Source organism: Lates calcarifer, linkage group LG18 (genome assembly GCF_001640805.2).
Source record: "Lates calcarifer isolate ASB-BC8 linkage group LG18, TLL_Latcal_v3, whole genome shotgun sequence".
Taxonomy (NCBI): domain Eukaryota; kingdom Metazoa; phylum Chordata; class Actinopteri; family Centropomidae; genus Lates; species Lates calcarifer.
The window spans coordinates 1,480,434-1,504,128 of record NC_066850.1 but is presented as its reverse complement, the minus strand read 5'-3'; the positions used below and the strand labels follow the sequence as shown (position 1 = coordinate 1,504,128).

At 42.5% G+C, this 23,695-nt stretch overlaps 4 protein-coding genes and 1 non-coding gene across 6 annotated transcripts; 2 read left to right on the top strand and 3 right to left on the bottom strand.

Moving 5' to 3' along the window:
- Window positions 1–216: 216 nt before the first annotated feature.
- On the bottom strand, window positions 217–4,553 carry pus7l (pseudouridine synthase 7 like). Of its 2 annotated transcripts, none has more exons than XM_018685194.2 (10): window positions 4,451–4,553; window positions 3,262–4,074; window positions 3,000–3,159; window positions 2,686–2,902; window positions 2,310–2,408; window positions 2,152–2,233; window positions 1,740–1,905; window positions 1,477–1,603; window positions 960–1,013; window positions 217–874 (listed from the first exon to the last, which is right to left on the bottom strand). In XM_018685194.2, the coding sequence occupies exons 2-10, from the start codon at window positions 4,046–4,048 to the stop codon at window positions 536–538; spliced, it is 2,031 nt and encodes a 676-aa protein (XP_018540710.1). In that variant the 5' UTR covers window positions 4,049–4,074; window positions 4,451–4,553; the 3' UTR covers window positions 217–535. The 2 variants fall into 2 exon arrangements, with proteins under 2 accessions (XP_018540710.1, XP_018540709.1); XM_018685193.2 differs by lacking the exon at window positions 4,451–4,553 and adding an exon at window positions 4,214–4,438.
- Window positions 4,554–7,421: 2,868 nt separating this feature from the next.
- LOC108888928 (tetraspanin-8) lies at window positions 7,422–12,098 on the top strand. Its single transcript, XM_018685169.2, has 9 exons — window positions 7,422–7,635; window positions 9,411–9,476; window positions 9,614–9,733; window positions 9,827–9,901; window positions 10,113–10,208; window positions 10,389–10,481; window positions 10,600–10,671; window positions 10,856–10,939; window positions 11,257–12,098. Exons 1-9 carry the CDS (start codon window positions 7,576–7,578, stop codon window positions 11,389–11,391), a joined length of 801 nt encoding a protein of 266 aa, XP_018540685.1. The 5' UTR covers window positions 7,422–7,575; the 3' UTR covers window positions 11,392–12,098.
- Window positions 12,099–12,314: 216 nt separating this feature from the next.
- LOC108888929 (tetraspanin-8) lies at window positions 12,315–17,503 on the bottom strand. Its single transcript, XM_018685170.2, has 9 exons — window positions 17,173–17,503; window positions 16,471–16,536; window positions 15,803–15,916; window positions 15,593–15,667; window positions 15,380–15,478; window positions 14,276–14,362; window positions 13,991–14,050; window positions 13,813–13,896; window positions 12,315–13,717 (listed from the first exon to the last, which is right to left on the bottom strand). Exons 1-9 carry the CDS (start codon window positions 17,251–17,253, stop codon window positions 13,613–13,615), a joined length of 771 nt encoding a protein of 256 aa, XP_018540686.1. The 5' UTR covers window positions 17,254–17,503; the 3' UTR covers window positions 12,315–13,612.
- A 973-nt stretch (window positions 17,504–18,476) lies between these two features.
- On the top strand, window positions 18,477–23,481 carry LOC108888930 (ras-related protein Rab-19). The gene is made up of 5 exons (XM_018685172.2): window positions 18,477–18,617; window positions 18,706–19,302; window positions 21,578–21,761; window positions 22,219–22,322; window positions 22,420–23,481. Exons 2-5 carry the CDS (start codon window positions 19,108–19,110, stop codon window positions 22,603–22,605), a joined length of 669 nt encoding a protein of 222 aa, XP_018540688.1. The 5' UTR covers window positions 18,477–18,617; window positions 18,706–19,107; the 3' UTR covers window positions 22,606–23,481.
- On the bottom strand, window positions 22,017–22,098 carry trnas-uga (transfer RNA serine (anticodon UGA)). The gene has a single exon. It is a non-coding gene; the product is annotated as a tRNA-Ser (tRNA).
- Window positions 23,482–23,695: the final 214 nt, after the last annotated feature.

Sequence of the window (23,695 nt, the reverse complement as noted above, 5' to 3'; positions counted from 1 at the left end):
ACACAGTTTGACACTTCAAGTATAGGACCTGTGGTTTGCTCCTGACCAGTTGTTGTCAGCTGTCTCCATCTAGTGGTGACGAGTGGAGAGTGATAACTAAAAGTGCTGTGTCCCAATGAAATGCTTTGTTTCCATCCTTCCACAGTGTTGGATGGAATCTTTATAATCTCAGGACAAGAACGTAAAAACTCCCAAAAAACAAAAATGAAAAGTACGTTTATCTCGTATGGTCAGAAAGTTTAATAAATGGCACAAAACACAAATACTGTTTACATGCTTTTACATGCTTTTTATGTATGTTCATATTTGGCAGTGGCCCCCTTTTTATTAGAAGATTTATCAACTGCACATTATGCTTTTTCTCTATGTTTAACCACAGTCTTCTGTTCAGTACTGCAACAACAAACTAAAGTGCTACTGATACTGTATCACAATCACTGTAGAGTCAAGTTACAAAACGGAGTTGGTAGGTTACAAAAAGCTGCCTCTTTTCCACACAAGTATACACAAACACAACAGGGACAAGCCCCTTGACCTACAGGTCACACTTCATGATCTCTCTGAGGCAGATGGTAGCATAGCAGGAGGAGTCTAGGTCAAAGCTTAAGGTGAGAGTGAGTGAGTCCTGCTTCCTCTCTCCTGTCACGTCTCCTCCTCCTCCTCCTCCCTCCCCGCAGGCTGCTCTGTGGAGCTGGTAGCTGAGGTTGCGCGGCAGGGCCAGCAGGGGGCGGTAGCAGCCAGGCAGGTTCAGTTTGAGGCTGCCGACTCTGAAGCGGCAGTTGTCCAGCCCGTCTCTGGCCAGCCTCTCCTGGTACCAGGTCCCCATGGCGTTTTCTGGATATTTCACCGTATTCCCAGGCATCGGCAGTAACACCTGACGGCATAACAAAACAACAACAGTGGTGGTAAAAGTGGAAACAGTCGCATTTAAAATAAAAGCATTTCCCTGAGCTTCGTACTTGTCCCAGTGTGTAGACTCCCCCCTGCTCCTCTTGGTCTGTCACAACGTGGATCTGGAAAAACAAACACACAAAGGTCATTATTATTAACAGGATGTCGTAACATTCAGAGATTTCATTCAAATTTCTGGGTAAAAAATAAGATTCAACCACTTCTCTCATCTCAACTCAACTCTGCTCTCATTTGTCTCACTGAAGGGAACTAAATATATATGACGTGAACACTTGGCAACTACATTAATAAGATTTCCTGAATTAGCTGTTTTCCTTCCTTCTTGTGGCAAATCCCTAAAGTTGCTGTTGCCACACACCTCCTCAGAAAAGAGAACTAACGTGAGACGAGGCAAAAACATGGAAAATCAGCTGTTGTGTGGATTAAACAGAATCGTGAATTATTCATTATTTGTGTTTTTCTAATGTATAAATTATGAAATGAGTATTATGGATCATTTGAACACCGTGCTAACGAGGTACAGGCTGCATATTGATGCGGATGTATTTTTTTATGCTCTTTCACCTGAGCAGAGTTGGTTTCTCCAGCGTCCTCTGTTCTGTTTTGCCCTTCCTGCATCCACACGAGGTCTCCTCGCCTGGCACTGTGGCCCAGTGTAGCCAACCTGTGAGCCACCGCCTCGTTCCACACTCTGACAACCACAAACAGAGCGATCAGTGCAACTTATCAGTCTAAAACCTCTACCAAAGTGCAGCTGAGGAATACCCTTATCTCCCAGTTACTGCAATGAAGCAGTAACTGTTGGGGGTGTTTTCCTTGCAGCTGACCTGCTACAGTAGGCGTGTGGGTAGAAGACTCTCATGCTGTGGGGCAGGCTGAGCCAGGCCTGGGCACAGCCATCTGGACCTGTGCCGTAGCGGTTCATGGCCCGCAGCATCAGCCGCTCCCTGGCCTTAGACAGCGGCATCAAAGCCAAAGACTCCTTAGCGTTATCTGGTGCAGAGCAGCAGGAAAGACAAGTGTGAAACAAAGTTTGAATACCTGTCACAGATTTGTTCTCAACACTATGAAAACATGGAGGAGATGAATAGAGGAACTGGGTAATTCCTGTGGAATTTACAGATTCTCATATTTTCTGCAAACTCAGCTTTAAAAAGTTCTTGAGATGAAACTTTCACATCATCTTTAATTCTGAGGGAAAATCAAACCAGAACGGTCAGCTGATGTCCCAGCTCTCACCTGTCTGGAGGAAGTGCCTCTTCGCTTGGCTCTGAGGATCATCGCCTTCCTCTGGAGTGAAGAAGAGACGCACAGCGCTCACCTGACACACACAACAACACACATCAGCAACACAGGACTGTGGTGGTAACATCCAGGCCTGTACTTGTACAACTTACCATGTCTTCTTTGAGTAAAGCCAGTCCTACTCTGTCAGACTGGATGCTCTGTCCACTCCCAAACCTCTGTGGTCCATAGTAGTTGACAAAACCTCTGGCCTGCAACAACAATCAAGGTGAACGTGGCAGTGGCTAGTGGTTATTGTGACTGATACGGTAGCTACTTTTAACTGAACTTTATTTTAAAGTTTGGATTAATACACATTTGCAGGTCTAGTGTTTATTTATGGCAGCAGGATGGTGGATGTGGGACTGAGTCAAAATAAACCACAGTGACGGTTCATTAGGAAGGAACAGTGTAACAGTGGCTCATGATGTGTTTATAATAGTGACAACGAATGATACAGGTCAACAAAGTGAAAGAACTGAATTATACCTTGACATTTTCCACTGCTTCCTTTACCAGCGCTGCCAGGCGAGTGTGTCCGACGCCGGACGGGTGTGCGTCACCGGCCCCGTGTGGTCTCAGGTCGCGGACCACCAGGTCAAAGTGGTTCCCCTGCAGTCGTCCGAGCCGGAGAGGCTCGCTGACAGAGCGGACCTGAGACAGACGCATCCCTCTCTTCTCGAACTCTGCTGTCTTCTCCTTCAAGCTACAGAAGCACGACATCGAACGAATAAGTAAATGCAGACTTTTGCTTTTCTGTCTTGCCCCAACCAACTAAATCCATAAAAGTAACGCAGCACTACCGTTGAGGTGAGACCTTCTTGACTACCATGGACTGGTAGGTGATGGCTCTCTTATCCTTGATCCCAGCGTAGGTGAAATCTGACGGTAGGACCCCGAGAGCCGCTGCCATGTAGCTGATGGCCTCCAGAGTCTCCAGGTTCTCCTTACACAGAGTGAAGGCTGAAACAGAGAGCACAGACAGGATAACACACGCTGCTGTTTTTCTTTCTTTGACTGGACATTTACTGGTTTTAAGTGAAAAGTTGCCATCAGACACCGTACCAGTGTAAACTTCTTCTTCCTTACGTTCCTCTGCGCTTCTCTTCTTTGGCCTCCCTCGCTCCCTCAGCCTCACCGAGATCGCCGTGCTCCCCTGATCGCTGAAGCTTTTCGTCTCCACCAGCTTCCCGAACCTGCGGCTCAGGAAGTGGTGGACTGCCGTCCTGTGCTCTTTGTTGTCGTCGGGTCCAAACGTGTAGGACGACCCGCGCACTTTGGCGTCTATGAACCTGAAGAAGTCCTCGGCTTCGTCCTCTGTGACCAGCTGGGAGAGCTCCCTGTAGTCTGGGTCCTCCCGCACCCTGATCTCGGGCTGAATGGTGACGGTCATGAGGAAGGGGAAGCGGTGTCGGACGGCCCGGTGGACGTTAGCTCGGTGGTGTTTGTCGGTGAAGGACCCCAGAGACAACTCCTGCTTGGTTGGCTTTTCATCTTTGAGCGTCAACACAAACTGCTCCAGCTCATCGCTGACCGACTGGCCTAAAATCACACCCAGATCAAAACTGCCTGGACTAGGCAGGGAAACATCTACCCCAAAATCAGAGACATCTGCATCATGTGAGACAGATGAGTGATTATTGTCCTTACATTCTGCAGCGGGCTCACTGTTTTTACATGAAGAGGCACAGCCTGAGGTCTCTGTTGCTGCTGCTTTATTAACCTGCTGTCCATTGACGTCTATCTCAGTCACCACAAAGTCTCTGATAAAGGTTTTGATACTTCCTAGAAAACCCTCATGGCTTGATATGAAACATGCGGGGACGTTCACAGCATCACTGTCCTGCTTCATGGTCACTTCATCCAAACACTGCAGAGCTTAAAGCAAAAAAACAGAAAGAAAATGTCGAGAAACAAGTTTATCTGTGCAGCACAATTCAGAAACACGATATTAGACGGCAGGAGAGAATACTAAGGTTAAAGTCTACTTTTAAAGGTAGTCAGAGTAAATACACACCTTTAAAAGTAATGGCAGTATTCTTAGAAAGATGACAGGTGCTTAAGTATTGGTTATACATGCGAAATAATCCATCTTTTTACAGTAATTTCCGTTTCCTACTCATTAACCCTGCCTCGACTTTGGTGACAAAGAGCTGCACCTGCTTTAACAAAGACAGCTAAGCGCATTCCTGTCTTTAAATTGTGATATAAAAGTGTTATTAAGGAATAATAACAGTTTGTTTACTCCACGCACCTGCATGTGGTGTGTAAACCAGGAGCTTTTCATGTAAACACAACCACGCCGAATACAATTCAGTCTACTTCCGCGCCAGGTGACCGTCACGTGACTTTTCTTAAAGGGACCGACAGCAAGGTTTTTTTTTTCATCTCATCATTTGTGCATAAAACAACAGTACTGCAACAAGCAACTAAATTCATGGAGGTCTACCAGGTCTCTGTTTGTGACTGTTTACAGTTCTTTTTGGAGGAGCAGTCAGCTGACTACCAAGACTCAATGAAGAAGAAACAACCTCAAAGAAACACAAGATTCAAATAAAGAAAAACACAACAACCACAAAAGAAACAAACAGGCACAAAACTATAACAAATAAAGAGAAACAAAACCATCACAAAAACACACAAAACAACCACAGAGACTTAAATGAGACTCAGAACAACCAGAAAGTCTGAGACTGAGATGCAGCCACATTATTATTCCTCATAGGAGCGACAGATTACTGGCACTGGGCTGTATGCTGGATACTTTCTGTCCTCCAGCTAATTCCCCATACTGTGTGGTCAGGCACCCAACACAATGAAATGCTGTCCTTGTTTCCACAGCACTCGTTTTCTGGAAGTGGCAGTTCCCTGAAAAGATTCAAGTCGTTCTGCAAAAACAAATATCAGAGTGATATAGTTTTATCACATTTAAACTTGATGTTTGAGTAGATCAGCTCTGCATCAACTGATTTACACACTCGCTCCCAGCACCCTTTAATTTTTAATGTGTTTCTGACAAATTGCTCACAAAACCCACATCCACTCAGCGGTTTGTATGACAACCTTCACAGAGAGTGAAAAGGACCACTCAGTCTTAACAAAGAAACAGAGACTGATCTCTTGTCTGGGAGTATTGAGCAAGACACGAGGAATGTACTGTTACTTTCTCAAACTAAAAAGGCAATAGGTCATCTGCAAAAAAAAAAAAAAAAAAAACAACAACAGCCAGAGTCTTGATTGGAATGAAAAAGATTCAGAGCACATTTTTCCTGAGCAAAAGTCCCTTTCCTGGCTGGCGTTGAAATCTACATTAGTTGCATAACATCCTGCAAAACTTGCACCCACTGACTCCAGACAGCACAATGATCATATTTATTGTAATATGTTTCTAATACTGATGCTGCTGCTGCGTCGGGCTGAAAGAATCTCCCCAGGGGTGGGGGAGGTTTTACATCTGCTGAGAATTTTACAAACTAGTTTAAAGCAGAAAAAGTTTGCTTCACACATACACGCATGTGAGGTGTTTGTTGTTATTCCCTAAACCTCCATGTTTTACTGATAGTGACGTAAGTGCAGATTCATTTAACTGCTGAAGAATTCCCCACAGTGATTCAGAGTCAACACACAGCTGGAGTATCAGCAGGGTTAATGTGCCCTTCAGGAACCAAGGTATTTAAAAACAGTGGGAGCTGATGACAAAATGAAATACTTATTAATTAAAAGAATAAATTTAAAAAGAAAAAATGTACTGGATATGTGTTGCATGCTCTTATTAAAGGTGCACTACAGTGATTTGCAGTTGTAGCCAATCTCTATAGAGCTGACCCTGCAAGTGACACAGTTTTTGTTTTATATCAAATAATCAGATATTAAAATGCACTGATCTCTTTGCTCTCCTGTTTATTTCTGTAACACCCGCTCTAAAGACTTGATGTCAGCAGATACTCACAGTGCTCCCACATATCCTCAGGATGTTGCTTCAGGTGAATTGAACTGCACAACATCCATCTCTAGAGAGCAGATCTGGTCCAAGCATCTCCAGGAAAGTAAATGGCTTTTGGCCTCTATTGTGTCAGTCCGCCCACCGACATCATCTGCACCACAGAAAGGCCTCGGTGCATTCATGTCCTACAGATGTGAGTTTGTGTAACGTGCCTGCCAAACAGTTTGTGGGTGTGCTCTGGAGAAACTGACTAAAGCTTTTGGGACAGAGAGAAAGCTGCATGCACAGTATGTGTGTATATGTATGTCTGCATGAGGGAGTGATGTGCATGTGTGTGCAGCCTGCTCTCAGGATGTACTCCACTCTGCATCTGTTTTAACAACTGAACGTAATCTAGAGGAATTCCAGGTACTAATGATGCATCTGTGTGTGTGTGTGTGGGGAGATAGATGGATGGAAAGAGGGACAGATGGATGGATAGATGGTGAGAGTGATTGCATGTGTGTGTGGGACCTTGACGAGAAGTCACGTGATGCAGCCTCTCACTAGTTCCTTTGTATTTCCAATACAACAGCAGACAAAAAGTGCTCTATGGGGGGCTGAACTGAAGCCTTGCTCTGTCGTAGAAACACACACACGCTGATAGAAGAAGAAGAATTTGATTAGGGAGCTTTTTAGTGAGCTGCTCTATCTCTTCCTCTGATCTGTCAGGTCTGGTAACTTCCTGTAATTACACTGTTGGTCTTTTCTTCAGCTCTCATCTCCGTCCACAGCCTGACACACGCGATGAATTCAGCACGCTCAACTGAGAAAGCTCGTCCACAATGATCTTTTCTGGGCCTGAAGTTCTTACTCTGTCAGGGACATAACATGAGCAAACTTTATCTGTCACATGGATCGCTCCACAGCACGCCTTAAACTCTGTCTGCGCTCTCCACAACTCATTAAATCTCAGTGTTCTGCTAAAAGGATGGTTTTAGACCCTGCTGCTGTCAGCCAGTGCCACAAACTGACAAGAAGCACATTTTAGCACAAGAGTGAAGGAGGTTATTCATTTCCTCTAGAACTGATCTCTGATAATGTATCTTCATAAGAACCTTTATGTAAAGACCTGAGGTGTGAGCCTCTCACACGTGTTGGAACTGAATTATGTTAATTGTTCCCCTCACTTCTCCAACACCACACACACACACACACACACACACACACACACACACACTGCCCTCTCTTTCCAAAAGGGGAGGGCCCTCTGCCAGCAGGAGGTGGGGGGTTGGGGGGGGCTTCCTCCCTCTCTATATCCGTTAATAAACATGAACAAGTCGTGAAGCTTCACCAAGGTCATTTCTCTCGCTCCCTCTGTGCAGCGCTTGGATTCCGTTCATAGGGAAGGTTAAAGCTTCATTAAATCTACAGATCGCGATTTCAACAGACACAGAATGGGGAAAGTGAACGTCTGTTTGAAGCGGAGTTACATCACCGTGGCCAGTCTGATCGGGGTGAGTGCTTCTCTTTGCCTAACACAGAAAAATAATCATAATAATCATAGTCGAGGGGTTTGTAAGCGCAGATGTTGAGATCAGATGCGAAAATCTGATCTGTTGAGCAACTAGTTCAGTTGAGTCGCTCTCTTGAATGTCACGCCTTGTTTTCCTTCAGTTTGCACGGTGCTGATGAAGCCTGTGAAACGGGAGGAGAGATCTGTTATGAAAAAGTTAAACCGTTGAATTCTGATGGAATAAACATTTGTTGGAGAAAGTGAAGGAAAAGTAGACATGAAGATGTTATATATGAATACATCTGTAATCACTATTGAAACCCTCCATGATAATATTTGATATTATCATGTGATTTGTTTTCAGTGTGTGAACAGTATTGATTATTTTCAGCACTGATTAATCTTATTTCATTGATTCTTTGATTGGTCTCTCTCACTGTTTTTTGTCTGAGTGAAAGTGACAAACCCAAACATGTTCAGTTCAGTGTGAAGAAAAATAAGGAACAGCAGGAAATCATCAAGACTCAGATGTTGGGATTTGAATGTTTGGCATTTTTGCTTTAAAGAAACAAACTTAATCCATCATCAGAGTAGCTGCTGATGAATTATATATCAACTCCAGCTTTAAAACCAAACCAGACCAATTAAAGTAAAAATGTAAAAAGCAATAATGAAGTTTTTCGTCGTCGTCCTCCTCCTCCTCCTCCTCTTCTTCTTCTTCTCCTTCTTCTTCTTCTTCTTCATCAGTTTTACATGGGAACTGGATTATGCAACATGTGGTTTTGCTTGTTTGTGCCCCTCCAGGTATCTCCCAACTGTCACTGCTGTTCTGTGCTCTTGGTTACCACCCTGTTATAGATTCATAACACACCTCATCTTTTCTTACAGTGGATGTTGTTTGAGCCACACGCTTTTTTTCATGATTTGGCCCAGAGCCCTTAAATCAGAGTCAGACGTATCTGATGTAATGCCTCATTAACATTAACACTAGCATTGAAACAGGCCTGTAACTGCTCAACAGAGGAGATGGAGGTTAGCATCACCCTCCACAAAAAGCATGAAAATGACACAGAAGTTTATGAGACAAGATAATCTTCACAAATCAACACCACTGTTGAAGCCTAAATACAACTGGCTGTAAACGAACTACATCTCGACAGCATGGTGTCACCGTAAACACCACCAGCCTCCAACATGTCATTTTATTTAGCTCTGACCTCTTCTACAAAAACGTTTCTTAGAAAGTTAGCGAGAGTTTGCTAGAGCGTGAGTAATCACAGCGAGGTTACAAAGGTGGACTAGTCTTTAGTGCCGAACGACTCAACCAGTTTTCAGAACTGAAGAAGCCTTTCGGGTGAGAGGTGAAACGTCTTCAACAAACAGTTGCCTTCAACTTCAGCACTAAAAACCTTCACATAAAGGTGGACTAGTGTGTTGTTTGGCCTTTAATGTCCCCGACAACCCCTGTAGTCACATTCAGCCACGCGTTTGTTAACCGCAGACCTTATTTCAGACCTCTATCAAAAAACCAATTGGCGCTGACGAGGGCGCCCAAAGCAGCACCCAATATAACTCTATCTACCCTGAGCACTCTGTACACAGTCAGCACTAAGTATAAAGGTCTACTTGACTCTGAAGGACATTTCAATCACAGTTTTTGTACGACCTGAATATGGATTAATTGTAAAAATTAATCAACAGTTTGATCAATAATTAAGATGTGTTAGTTGCAGCCCTGAAAGTAATGAATAATACAGTTTGTTGCTGCTGTTGCAGATCATCAGCACTCTGCTGTTGGCAATCACTCTGTTCAGCCATGGATACTTGCACGGACAAGAAGAGGTAACTCCCATCCATCCATCCATCCATCCATCCATCCATCCATCCATTGATATAAGTTTGTAGAATACACTATGTCAGTTCATTAGATAGAACAAGGTAAACTGATGTGTGGTGACGAAGCTGCTGCTCTCTGTTAGTTTTCTCCACAGACGGTCACTGGCCTTCGTGGCATGTATGGTCTTTCCCTTGTACCTCTGTTCTTGACCATCATTGGTTTGTTTGGCGCCTGCAAAATGAAGAAATGGGCACTCATATTGGTGGGTACAGTTGCTAATTATTATTGTTTTTATGATTATTATCAGTAGTAGTAGTAGTTGTTGCTCATGCTTGTATATGTGTGTGTGTCTCAGTTTACAGTTGGAATGATCCTGATCAGTCTCTACATGTTTGTGTCTGAAAGTATCGCACTGGCCATGAGACCACAGGTACTACAAAGTTGACTTTTAAATGTGTTGTCCTTTTGTGTCATGTCATTTAGACACATACAAGGTGTCAAAGCTACACATGATGTAAGCTAGCAGCTTCAGACTGTGGCAGTTTTCTGGCTGGAATTTTAATCACAAATGTGCCTCAAAAACATTGTCAAATTGCTGGTTATTCCCAGTAATTTTCATATTATTTTGTGTTGTTGTGCAGGTGACTAGACTATTAAGGAGGCAGTACTTGGAGGTGGGACCGCTCGCTAACGCTAGTGAGACTTTTACGTCCCGTCTCAGTGAAGCACAGATGGATGTAGGTAACAGTTATGTGAACAGATTTGTTCTCATGTAGCACATGCAAGAGATTGTTGTGTTTTTGTTTGCTAATTGTTGAATAGATTTCTTGTAGGAGGAATCGGGAAGTGGGTCAGGAGTCATCTGTTTTGCAGTTACAAAGCCTCCAAATGTATTTTAATTTTCTCCTCTGTCTCAGTTGCAGTGCTGTGGACTGGATCAGGGCTACATGGACTGGGGCTACAACATCCCAGAAACTTGTCTGTGCGCCGAACACTCCACTAATCCATGCGTGAGTGTGGAAGCTACTCAATTCCTGTACCAAGCTGCCATGGCTGTAGATTCTTAATGCAGCGTCACGTTAGCATTCAGCAGCCATTCAGCTAACGATTCATGTCTGTGTTTTCAAGGTGGCAGCTCCCAGAGACAGCGCATTGTTTGAGGACAAGTCCCTTGCCCAGCCCATCATGATTTATAAAGAGGTGATAATTTACAGGGTCATGTGTTAACTCTTACTGTTTTACACTGTTTTGGAAAACAGCCTAAAACATGTTGAAACAGCAGATTTTACAGAAAACCAACAACTAGGAATCAAAACATATGATCTCTGCATGGGGCTGTACAGTGTAGAAGAGTTAGACTGATGGGTCCATGCTTCTCTTTCAGCCATGCCTTCCATACTTGATTGCAGAGGAGATGTTTTACATTAATACAGTGTTGGGCGTGATGCTAGGATACACATTTCTCTGGGTATGTACCTGTTCGCCTGTTTTTTCTACTCTAACTTCACTATCACTTGCTCTCTCCACTCGCATGAGCTGAGCTTTCCATCAAACTCCATTTTGCCTTTTTTCTTTTTAATTGAACCACTGGACTTTAATGTCTTTATTAACCCTAATTCACGGCTGATAACAAAATCTTATTTGAAGTTGCACAGCTTTGTTTGCTGTGTCTTTTCTGCCCCCCTCAGTCTCTTTCTAAAACTGCAGCTCCGTTCAAAACAATGTATTGAAACAGCAAAAGATGAACTGGAAGTAAAGACCCATCTCTGTTTCACTGTCCTGTAGGTTTTGTCAATAGTGTTGTGTATTTCCATCTTGTGTCAGCTGAATCGGAAGGAAGATACACCCACTGTGGTCTACAGTCCTGAGGCAAAAGCAGGCAACTACACCACCCTCACAGAACCTGCAGAGGACACCTGATTTCTCTGTTTTTCCTTTGGCTGCTCTTTACACCAGGGAGGGGTCATCATGTCAACGTATTCAGCTAACTTGAGAAAAGTAATGGTATTAATTGGATTTGTGCGAGGTTACATTCTGTATTTATACTGTTTAAATATATCATTGCCAAGTTACATTTCTACTTCTTTCTTAAATTTTGTTTGGGTAGGTTTTGTTTGACTCTTTAAACGTTGAACACTTTATTCATTTTTGTCGCCCCGATGTAAATTATAGGCTGTGCAAATAACAAGAAACAGAAGAAACATACTGTGAAAGGAAATTCCCTTTTCTTTGAGATAATCAGAACGAATTATGGAAAACTAAGATACATAAGCTATGAGTTAACTCTGAATCCAGTTACAGAATAAAGAGATCGAGTAAGAAGTGAAGTTTATTAACTAAGATGTAGCTCAACACACCAAACACGCTGCAGAATGAGGTGCACTGTAAGATATGAAAGCAGAGTAAAAAATAAAATGAGTTTCAGGGGAAAAAAAGCACTGATGAAGAAATGACTGCAGAAACATGGATGTATTACAGCTTTGACAAGAATGTCTGTATTTTGTGGTTTTGTAGCTTTTTCTGTATCACATTGTGCCAAATTTTATGTAAACTTTGTTGGTTTTTTTACATTTTCAAAAATGTTTTTTCTAATTTTTGACATTTAATTAAAGGAGCTACTGGAGCTACTTTATCGTCAATGCATATTTCTATTTTAGCATTTCTACTTTCTTCTCTTACGGGAAGTCATTGCTGTCATATGTCATATTTATAGTGCAGGACAGAATATTTTTATTGTACTCACATACAAGTACTTCAGAATGAACTAAACTACAGTACTTGCATGAATAAAAGTTTTAAAGCACTCAAGAAATAATTTCAAAATAAGAGCTAAGACATCAAAGGAACAAGAATCACATCATTTATTCCTGCTATTTACAAAATATTACATAACTTCATTCCATAAATTAAAAAACAGTGTATGACAGAAATAAAAATACCATACTTTACAGAACATGTATATTAGGCATTAATGGTTAAAGTGCACAGGTAGACGTTGGATCTGCTGTTTCAGATGAAAATCATTTGACGTTTCAACTGCAGGCAGCTCATGCAGCGAGTCATATCTGAAGTGATGGCGTAAAAAGGCTTCTTCGGTGAGAGTGGCATCGGTTAGGACAGTACAATCTCTGCAAGAATATTGATGATGCATTTTCCTACAGGAGCCTCTCACAGCCTGACTGCAACCAAACGTTTCTCCAAACTTTGAAATTAAATTTTTGGAGGCGAAAAATAGAATTTGAGGATTTACCAGCATGTCTACTGAACGTGCAACCAAACAGAATCCCCTCCTCCTCCTAATGATCGCGGATCATTTACTCGCTACGTGTGCTTTAAGAACTGAATGAAGTGATAAAGTTTCAGATATACAATGTGCATAACAAGGCATCAAGACATTCTAATATCCCAATGAGAGCTTTAACTCATTCCTCTGTCTAACCTGATTATTTACCCAAGAAAATACATTGCTCGATAATAAACATTTCAAAGCACTTTGTAAACACTGTTTAAGAAAGATGCTACATAAAGGTTATTCATATTATTATTTGTTCAAAGATTATTAGTTGCTCTAATGCTCAAAATTCAATGTGTGTGCTTAGGACAAGTATAAATATTTGAATATGCATGATTTAAAGAAGTTGGTCCGGTTGACAAACAGAATGTGTTTTGTGCATGTGTCTGCGATTGTTAGGTAGATGTGACTGGATTAATATCTGCCTTTGCAAAGACTCACCGATGTGTCCAGGTGTGAAGGCAGTGGAGATAAATGGTATCAGAATATTATCCAGGTAAGACGACACTTACTGTAGGTAACACAACGCCAGAAAATCAGATGGCTGGTTAATGCTCGGTAAGATATTCATTCAGGGCACGAGAAAATGTGATGATTACTAAGGATTACTTAATGTCATTAAACTGCATTGTTGTACAGCAGTAAAAAAAAATCTGAATTTGATCTATGCATGTAGATTACTTTTCAACATCAGTTACATGCATTAACACTTAGAAAATCATAATTTAACATATGTAGCTATAGCACAAAATAGCCAGGTTATGGTATACAGCATAATGCGTTTACATGTGCAAATTCAAACAAGGTATGCTGGATAATAATTTCTAAGTATTACAATGTACTGGGTGATCAGAAGGCTCCGGGAACGTATCTGTTTGATTGGAGAAGAGCCATGAACTCCTGTTTCCTTTTTATCTGGCCCATCAGCTTGATGCTCATAACAAGTAAAACCATCTGGGAAAACGGGGAATGGAAGCACAGGTTAAATCAAGGCAGGGAGTGCAACATAAACTAAGGCACAAGTGAATATACAAATGTGTGAAACATACCCAAAACACTCCACTTCCAAACTGTATACCCATCGCCAGTGAGAATGCCAGCTTTAGTTCGGAAACGTAAATCGGTAGGCAAGGCTGTGGGGTAAAAAAGGTTTGGGTTTAAAGGTGGTGGCAGTTTAGTTACAACGTGAATGAAAATGAAATGAAAAATGAAAAGACTTTATTTTACCTCTTGATAAACATACTGGTTCTTTGGAGCCCCGAGTGTAGCGCTGCCCCGTAGTCGAATCTGGTGAGGAGGAAAAAAATCTCATTATGTAACATGACAAAAATAAGATTCACTCAATACTGGTCCAACAGTAATAATGACACCCTCTGACACCCTGGCTCTTTCACTCCTGTCAGTTATGATGACGTATTACTTCCCAAAGACTCTGCATGACGACCGGACCACACATCCCGATGAGTCATCTTCACTACTTCTACTCTGTTTGTATAAAAAGGGATTACTCACACATTTTCCTGGATACTGACAGTTGCAGGAGGCAGGGATGAAAGAGCCCCAGTCTTTGTAGCCCTCAATAAGACCACAGCACTCAAACTGGAGGCGACACACACGACAAGCACATAAATGTCTGCAGCCCGAATGATGAATCCTCTCTACAGGTAATGGTGCTCCCACTGCAGGGTCATTTGTCTTTAAGCTAGGACACACCTCCTGGACTGGCCACGCCCTAAAGACTATATATACCACAGGTGTGGCCTTGTTCAGGTTTGATTGCCACCTGTGTTGCTGAGTGTGATGTGTGTGTCTGTGATGGGGGTTACAGCTTCTAGAAAAATGAGAAATGTGTGAGAGGCAGTGGGTGTCTGTCTTCTGTCTCATCAGGAAGCTTTCCACCTCACAGCGAGTGTGTGAGCTGGCATCTCTCTGTCTCAGGTGGTCGAGACAAAGCACCCTAAGCTAGTGAAGGGACAGGCGTGTGAGGCCTGAGCGACTGCTTTCATAACTCAGTCAAATCTGAACACACAGGCACGAAACGGGCATTTTTAGACTCAGTGTGACGTACACCATCTGAGGATACCATTATGATAAGATGTCCTTGGGGTAAACATCCAGAAATCCGCGTAGAAATCAAACAAAAAAGACACTCCTCAAGCTCCGAAACTTGTTTTCAAGTTGTCTTCAGTATCAAAGTACTGCAGTGATAGTTAACAATACACACGTGGATACACTGCAAACAGCAGCTGCTAACGTCGCTAATTCGGCTAACGGATAGAACCGAGTTTTAAAATGTTGGCCAGAGTTAACAAGCTAACCTCATGGCAACACTATACTTCCTGTTACATTCCCCAGAGCATTGTGGGAATTGTAGTTGCAAAAACTGGAGGATGATTATCCCTCAAATCAAAAGCAGTGAGGAGCTTCAGCATGCACTGAAGTTAAAAACAGTTTGTTAAACGTAATCATGCATTGATGCATTCTGGAGTTGGAATTAAGGCTGAGCTGAGGAATTTTCTAAATTCCAGATCATCGTGATCACCACACATTTATCAGCCTCCACTGCACAAACCCAACGTAGATCAAGTTGAAAAAAAATAAATGGTAGCTTCTTACTTCTTCTTGAATACTATACAGCAGGGTCCTGTTGGCTTTGCTTGTTCCACTGAGTGGCATCAAGGCCAACAGCTTGGACTCCTCCCGAACAACACGTTTCTGAGGAGGGAGAAATCACACTGAACGCTGCACTTTACACATCAACACCTGCTGCATTACTAAACATTACACAATGTAAAATTCATACCAGAAAAAAGCTGGGAAGTATTTTACCTCATAAATATCCTGGTAACTTAGCGCTGTTCTGACGATTATTGTCTGACTGGCTGCTGCCATCCCGGTAGCATACTGCGCACACACACACACATGAAGCAAATGAAACCACCTATGACACACACAAGCTGTCCCACACAGGTTTAAAAAAAATCATATAATTATGTGAAAAGTAAGATCAGTAGTGGCAAACACAGAGCAGCTTTTTACCAGAATCAAACACCATCTCTTTCCTTTGCAGGCTCCGAACACACCGAGCACTGACAGCAGCAGGCAGCCGATCTCTATGACGTACATTAACACTACAGACACACTGGATACCAGCTGTGGAGACAAATAACATCAGTGTTCAGTGTTTTTGGCAAAAACATGGAACAATAATTGTTGCTAAGAGCAACAAAAAAATCAAATGAACGATCTGTGTAAGAGGAAAACTCATCTGAGATATTCAGTTACACTACATATCAATGTTATTCTGTTGTCTCAGATGTATTACTAAGATCACATGGCTACAAAAGAGGTCAAAGGTCAGGGTCAGCTACAGAATGGTACCCTTAGCACATGAAGATAATTCACTGTCTTACCCAAGGACACTTCAACAGACAGACGCTCGCTGATGAACTCAGCTGTTCCAGAGAAAAGACAATATACTGTTAAAAAAAAAGGTGCTGTTGAAGCGTGTTTGGGAGATATTGATGGAAGACCGAGGAGGCTCATGCATTAATAATTCCACAGCTGTAGTTGCATATCCCAGCAACTCTTTTTGCTCCTTTAAAGTCTGGTGAGACAGGGGAGTTATTTCTGCCTCCAGTAAATAAAATGATCTGCTTTGGGAATTATTTTCATCCGGTCAGAGGAACATCAGAAGTGAGTCTTACTTTGCCAGTCTGTATGAGGTCTCTGTGCCAGGCTACTGTCATCGTCAGCATGAAGAAGCACAGCGCCTTTTAGAGAGAGAGATTTGTTTAGACATGAGAGTGTTGAAGAGTTTACAGACAAATGAATCAAAATAAAGAATCTCTGAATTCTCCTTCTTCAGTCAGCCCTCTGGGTAAAAACATCACTACAGATGTTTGAAATTAGTGCTTTAGGTGTCACCTACAGCTCATTTAAGCACAAATGGAAGGCAGTAGCACGCCATCCCAGGATTCCTTCACATGGCAAAACCAGAACGAGGCCTTCACTGTAAACATTAGCATTATAGGAATATTCCAGAGGGTGGAGAGGTCAGAGGGGGGTGGGAAAGGATGATTATTCCTCCTAAATGCAAATTTAACGCATCACTATGGCGTCTTCTCGTTGCAGCTGCCTGTGACTTTCTTGCTTTTGTGTGTAACCTTTAAATATTTCAGCATAAAACGTGCTGCAGACATTGCAACATTGTTGATGGAGGGGCAGCCGCTGCAGCATCCCTGACACAGACTGCACAGCACGAGTCCTGTTCAGGTTAATTATAGACTGACTGATGATTTAGGTCAAATAACAGCAGCAGTTCACACATTTAAAGAGAATAATAGGCTATAAAACACTCCAATAACCCCTGGATTAAACTGCATTATAAAGCTGTGAGCTTTACCTACCATATGGACAGCATTTGCAAAAATAAACGGCCTTTTCAGGCTCGTTTTATCCGCCACCACGACCACTGCGCTCCGCTGCATGCTGCTGCCGCTGCTCCCAGGCGTCGATACGACTCGTTCACATAAAGCAAATGTTTGGGCTATTAGCTACAGACCAGTGATTTTAACTGTAAGGGCATCTATCTGTCTATTTATCCGCACAGGACGTCACTGTGATGTAGAGGATGAGGGGTCTGTGACGCGTTCAGGTGCAGTCGGAAATGGTAGGATGTGTGGGATTAGCGTTCAGGAATCAGAATTCATCCTTGCATTGTGGTCGCGAAGGTCATTTTTAAAATCAAGCTTCTGGTTATAAAAGAAAGATGTTGAATCTAAAAGACATTTCAAGCATCGTATTTAAAAAGCTACAGAAATGTGCAATGTAACGAAGTTTTCTCATGTTGTTTACTTGAGTAGAGGTTTGAGTTACTTGTACGTTACTTGAGTATTTCCATTTAATGCTCCATGACATTTCAGAGGCTGATGATTTTATATGTACATTTATCTGTCAGCTTGGGTCACGAGTTAAAAAATATCTCATCATCAAATTAATTATGATCTATTATTACAGGTTGATCTACCAAACAGATAGTATTCAGGTAGTTGAAATTACCCCCACCTTTGCCATTAACTTGATGCTTTCACCTTATACATAAATTATCTTAAATTCAACAAAATAATATATATTATCCTGAAATTCTGCTTAATGAAAACTTTTACTTTTGTACTGGCACTTTAGCATATCAACACTGTGGTTGTACTACAGTGTAGATATGCTTTCTACAATAAAAACCAAACCTAAGCTGCTAGGAAGCTGTTGTCTTATTGTATTAAGTGAACCTAACGTTATCCTAACCCTGACCACACAGAGGCGCTACAGGACACACAGTTGTACTGCAAGTGAAACACTATCAGAGAGGGGAACAGAGTTTGACAGATGAACAGCTTTATTCTTTGAGTGAGATAAAGAGAAATGAATAAACAAACATACAGACATAAGTTTCAACACACCTGTAAGGTGACGCTGGTTGTTGCCCCCCCAGTAAACAATGATTTGAAAAGATTTTCATGTAGTTCAGTCTGACAAGTGTTTGTTTCTTTTTGTAATATTTCTTAAGATATTGATCAGATTTAAAACAAGGCTGTGTGAGTTTCAACAGGAAAAGAGTTCCTGTCAAAATGACTGCATTTCCCAAGATCCACCTGTGGTAGTGGGGCTGGGCTACTTTCCTGAGACAGGTAGGGCGGGTTTCTATTGTTACCACAGGTGCTGCGGGGGCAGAGAGAGAGAGAGAAATGGGGGAGGCTGCAAGTCAGTAAGAACAGGAAAAACTGATGAAGAGAGAGAGAACAGGAGGAGAGGCCATCAGAGGAAGAAATCCCTGACACATGTGAAAGAGCAGCAGGTGGATTGGACAGCAAAACCTGGATCACAAAACAAATGTTTTTTAAAACCTTATATCATCTAAAGGGAGTTCCTTTTCTTGTTGACAGAACCCGTGCAGGAGGACGGAACAGGATGGGATGTGTATTCACGCTTTCTTTTTGCTGTGGGTCATAAAGTGGGTCAACACCTGAGAAGGAGCAGCAGGACTGAGGCAGTTTTGTCCTGCTGACAGAGCCCTGAAGGAGGGGTGAGACTGAACGAGCTGGAGACATGAGACAGTCAGAATGCAGAATTATAAAGAAAGCAGTGCAGTTTTTACAGCTTGACAAACAAACCTAAACTGCTGCTGGAAATCTAGCAGACCTGTAACTGTCACTGGAGCAAGGAGAAGCATTTTACATTCTTAGTCAAGCATAAAGATAACCCAGCAAGTACATCTACAGTTTAGGAAGGATCAACTCCTCCATTCTCACACTTTCACACACACAGAGAGGGACACACACTCCACCATGCAGACCCTAGGACCTGAGCACGACGACTCCTTTGATTTCCTGTTTAAGATCATCCTGATCGGAGACTCTAACGTAGGGAAGACGTGCGTGGTTCAGAATTTCAAGTCAGGGACTTTCACGGAGAGACAGCAGAACACCATCGGGGTGGACTTCACTGTGCGAAACCTGGACATTGAAGGGAAGAAAGTGAAGGTTGGTATTGTCTGGCTTCAAAACACGCGTGTTGATGGACATATGTACAGGTGGTGTTAAAGAAATGTCAAGTACAGAACATCAACACCACTTTAAACCCCCCATCTGCAGATCTAGACTCAGAATACATGACTCTTTAGCTACTGTCAAAACTGAACCTACCAGCATGTGACTTCAGGCTTGGCATTAGAGATGGATTAAGATGAGCTACAATAAATCAGTAATGAAAATGACTGCTGTATCTTCAGCTCTTACAAAAGCCTCAAAAATGCTGCAGAAGATATAAACAATCTCAATAATAAAGGAAGATAATAAGGTCAGTTATAGACTGGTTTTGTTTCCTGTCAGGACATGTGACACACTTACAAGCTAATTTGAGCAAATGCTGTCACTGCTGCTAGCTACAGCACCAAGGAATCCATCCATCCATTTTATACCCGGTGTTTAAAAAATCTGTAATAATTCCAGGGCCTATCATCCCTACAGGTTTTCCATTACACTTTAGCACTTACACTGGCTATATGACAGTGAAACAGGTAATACATTGCAATTTTAATGTGGTATTAAAAGGTCATAAACGGTCTGCAGGAACCCTGACTATACTCCAGTGGTGCCTCCTACATGCCCCGATCTTTATCATGGGTGTTTTAGAGTCAGCTGGTCCTGGCAGTGACAGGCCACTCTGCATGGTTGCGGCAGTTTGGTGGAATATTGAATGAAAAGTAAAAACAGGATGGTGTGTTTTAAAAGGAGCAAACATGCAGAGTCAGTCATGTGTTGTGTGATGGACTTTTCTAGCTGTAGGACTAAATGTCTTTACAGTGAGGCGTCACAGTGTCAGTTAGACTAAGTCCTAAACAAGTCAGACCAGACGCTCGCTTGAAGAACCTGTCCTTCAGGTTCCTCTGCTTGAAGATACTCTTCACACAGACGGAAATAAACCTGAATGACTTCTCTGCAGCGTCGTTAAGTTAGAAAAGGAAGTCAGTTGTTAAGGGGAACTGTGATTGGTTCCACATGCGTCAAAACTGTCACCTGACAGGTGTGAAAATCTGTGTGGATGAAAAATGAATCATGGTCCGTTCAGTCAAATGGTGGCTTACACATTTCTTATCACAGCTAATAAACTGATCAGTCCTGTGCAAACGATCTGTATTGATGGATGAGCAGACGCAGGCACTGCCGCTCACAATACTGTCAGGTATGGGCTATAGGTAAGGATGCCCAGAAAGGTCAAATAAAGTCACTTTCTGTATTGCTATTTCTAGCACCATTTTTGACATCTCTCTCTGTTTGTATCGCTCTCTAACTCACTAGGTGTATTTGTAGATTCGTCACAGCCTCAGGGGGAAGGTAGAGTCTGTTACATATGTATGCACATAAACACACCTACAGCAACTGTATTGTCACCACTTAGATGACTGGAAGATCAAAATGCATGGCATGTGTTCTCTTAACAAACATGTCATCAACTGATCTTAAACGCAGGAGGAAATATTCAAACTATCTGTCTTACTGTAAACCCTGAAGTTATTCCTCCTGATTTCTGTAATGAAAACCTTTAGGATGAATTCATTTTAATTCATCAGCAGTTCACAACATTAGGTGGTGAATGTAACTAAATAAAATTCATTACATCGGAGAGGAGGGTTCAAATGAGTCCAAACAACTTCAACTAATCTCTCAAGCCTGAGGCGGTAAAAAACTGAGCAACCTGACAGAGAACAGCTTGTATTGCTAGGTATCCTTGGTGATCAGTGGATATAGCTGTGCTGTTTTCAGTCTGTACACAGACGGACGCTGTTGTCCTCAAATTTTCTGTTTTTATGAATCAAAACCTAAAAGTTCTTCTGAGTCCTTTTACTTGTTTGGCTGTGGTAACACATGAAATCTAAAGGTGTGAGATTTAATTCAGCTACTAAAATGTAAAAACGTATGATATGACCTGGTTTCAAGCTTTGTCAGACAGGAAAAGCAGTGATATGGACCAAAACCCTTATTAGTGGGAGTGAAAACAAATAGGTTGAGCTGGTGATTGGTTGCTATGACAGCTGTTTCCACGCTAACATGGTCTGTCAGATGCTCAGGGAGTATTCTGCAGAGGGAGACCAAGCCAAGGAATCTCTCTCTCTGTGTGTGTGTGTGTGTGTATTCAGCAAATGATGATCCTCTGTCATAGCCAATCGTTTGGTTGTTGACGTGCACATGAGCCATATATTCAGTCATGTGTTCTCAGAATGTGTACAGCTGATTTGTGTGTGTGTGTGTGTAACAGATGCAGGTGTGGGACACCGCAGGTCAGGAGCGGTTTCGCACCATCACCCAGAGCTACTACCGCAGCGCTCACGGCGCCATGATCGCCTATGACATCACACGGCGCTGCACCTTTGACTCAGTGACCCACTGGATCAAGGAGGTGGAGCAGTACGGGGCAGCCAACGTGGTGCTGGCCCTCATAGGTGAGAGTGGATGTGACTGCAACAAGAGGGTGAACATAATGGGACATGTGAGAATGTGGTGATACAATAAGAGAAAACAGTTTCTTTAATCATCATTCAACAGAAGGTGTCTGTCACTAATTACTTGATGAGTTAAGTGTCTACTAACTTCCTGGAAGCTCTCAGGAGGATGTTAGAGGAACTTTAAAGCCTTTTAACACAAGTGGCATCTTCATGCTGCAAAGCCGTGGAGCCTAATATCATTTAAATATATAACGCTGCGAGCAGGATTTGAACCTGCGTGGGGAATCCCCATTGAATTTCAAGTCCAACGCCTTAACCACTCGGCCATCGCAGCTCTTTCTGAGCTGAGTGCAGCTGTAATACTCAACCACAGTGCTTTCTAATTTGTGTGGGAAGGGCATCATACCGAACTCAACCAAAAAAATAAAAAATACAATGACTCTCTCTGTCTAAGGTAACAAATGTGACCTGGAGGAGGAACGTCAGGTTCAGTTTGAGGAGGCCTGCAATCTGGCAAAGGAGAAAGGCATACTGGCTGCTCTGGAAACATCAGCGAAGGTAATGAGTGTCCTCACAAATATAAAGGACAGAGGAGAAGTTTTGAGGTTGGTTAAAACTGTCTTCTGAACTTGTCTATGTCCACCTCTTTGTCCAGGAGAGTCAGAATGTGGAGGAAGCCTTCATGATGATGGCCAAGGAGCTGCTGTTTCGCAACGGCCTCAATGTCCAGCAGGGGGACCTGGAGAGCAAGCCTCGAGTTCTCCTCCGGTCCAACTCTCGGCCGGTTAACGGCATCGTAGCTGCTGCCTACGCGCCACCAGAGAAGAAGTCATGTTGCTGATACAAATGTGGACAAGACTGGGCAGCTGGAGGGTGTCAGCTGTTGGAAACAAAGAGTTGGCAGTGGATTAGGAAGCAGGCTGAAGGACACTGTTGGATGATGGAGGAGAGGAAGATGTCTCAAGAACCGTGAACTTTTGCCTTGAGAAAATTTATTCAGTTAATGGAAAGTGTTGAAAAATCAATTCAGTGTACCTCTCTGTGACTTACCTGACATGAGGAGAATCAGGGACTTGTTCAGCTGGTGCTGCAGGGACAGTGTTCAGTGTTGTGGTAAAGTTACAGTAAGCCAATCTCATTTATATCAACTATATCTGGGCTGTTTTTCTCCTCAACTTCATATCATATAAGCACAAAACACTGTGGCACTGTTTGCTATTTTTCAAAGTTTGCACTAGCATAATTAATCAAAATCTGAATGTAAAAACTAAAGCATAAATGAAGCAGACCTAAGCATTTACAACACCTGCATGTTATCTCTAACATGTGTGACCAAGTGACCTCTTAAGGTGCGATCGAGCTGTGATCCTCTGCTGCTGATGTCCAGGAGAACCTGCTACAAACCAGAAGGCTGTGAATTCTATGTTTTTGTTTGACTTTGCTCTGTGATGTGTTAGAATAGTTAGACTTTTCATGAGGAACTGCAGAGGCTTTAGTTATAGGTGTCACATACAAATGGGTGATAAATTAAGGGAGAAAACCACCATGAAGTGTCCGAGAATGCATCTTCCAAAAGATATTCTATACGTCTGTGTGTTGATGACTGTGGGGTGATGTTGCCGGTCATATCCACCCACCTCAGCTGAGATTCGGTGATGGTGAAGGCCACAGTGTGTGATTCACACCACATTCATAATAAAACCATTCAGTAACCTCTTGCCTGTGTGTAGGCATCTGCATGTTTTATGTTTCTCCATTCACCTATGCACATTTTCCTTTAAATTGTCACCCATCTGTATGAGAACTAGCTTGAGGGGCTTTGGGCTATGGCTAAGTGATGATAGGGGGATGCCTTCTTTAAATCATCCTGAGGACCGCTTCACTGTGAACACTAGAGGGCACTGTGCTGTTACACATACGTTTATAACTGC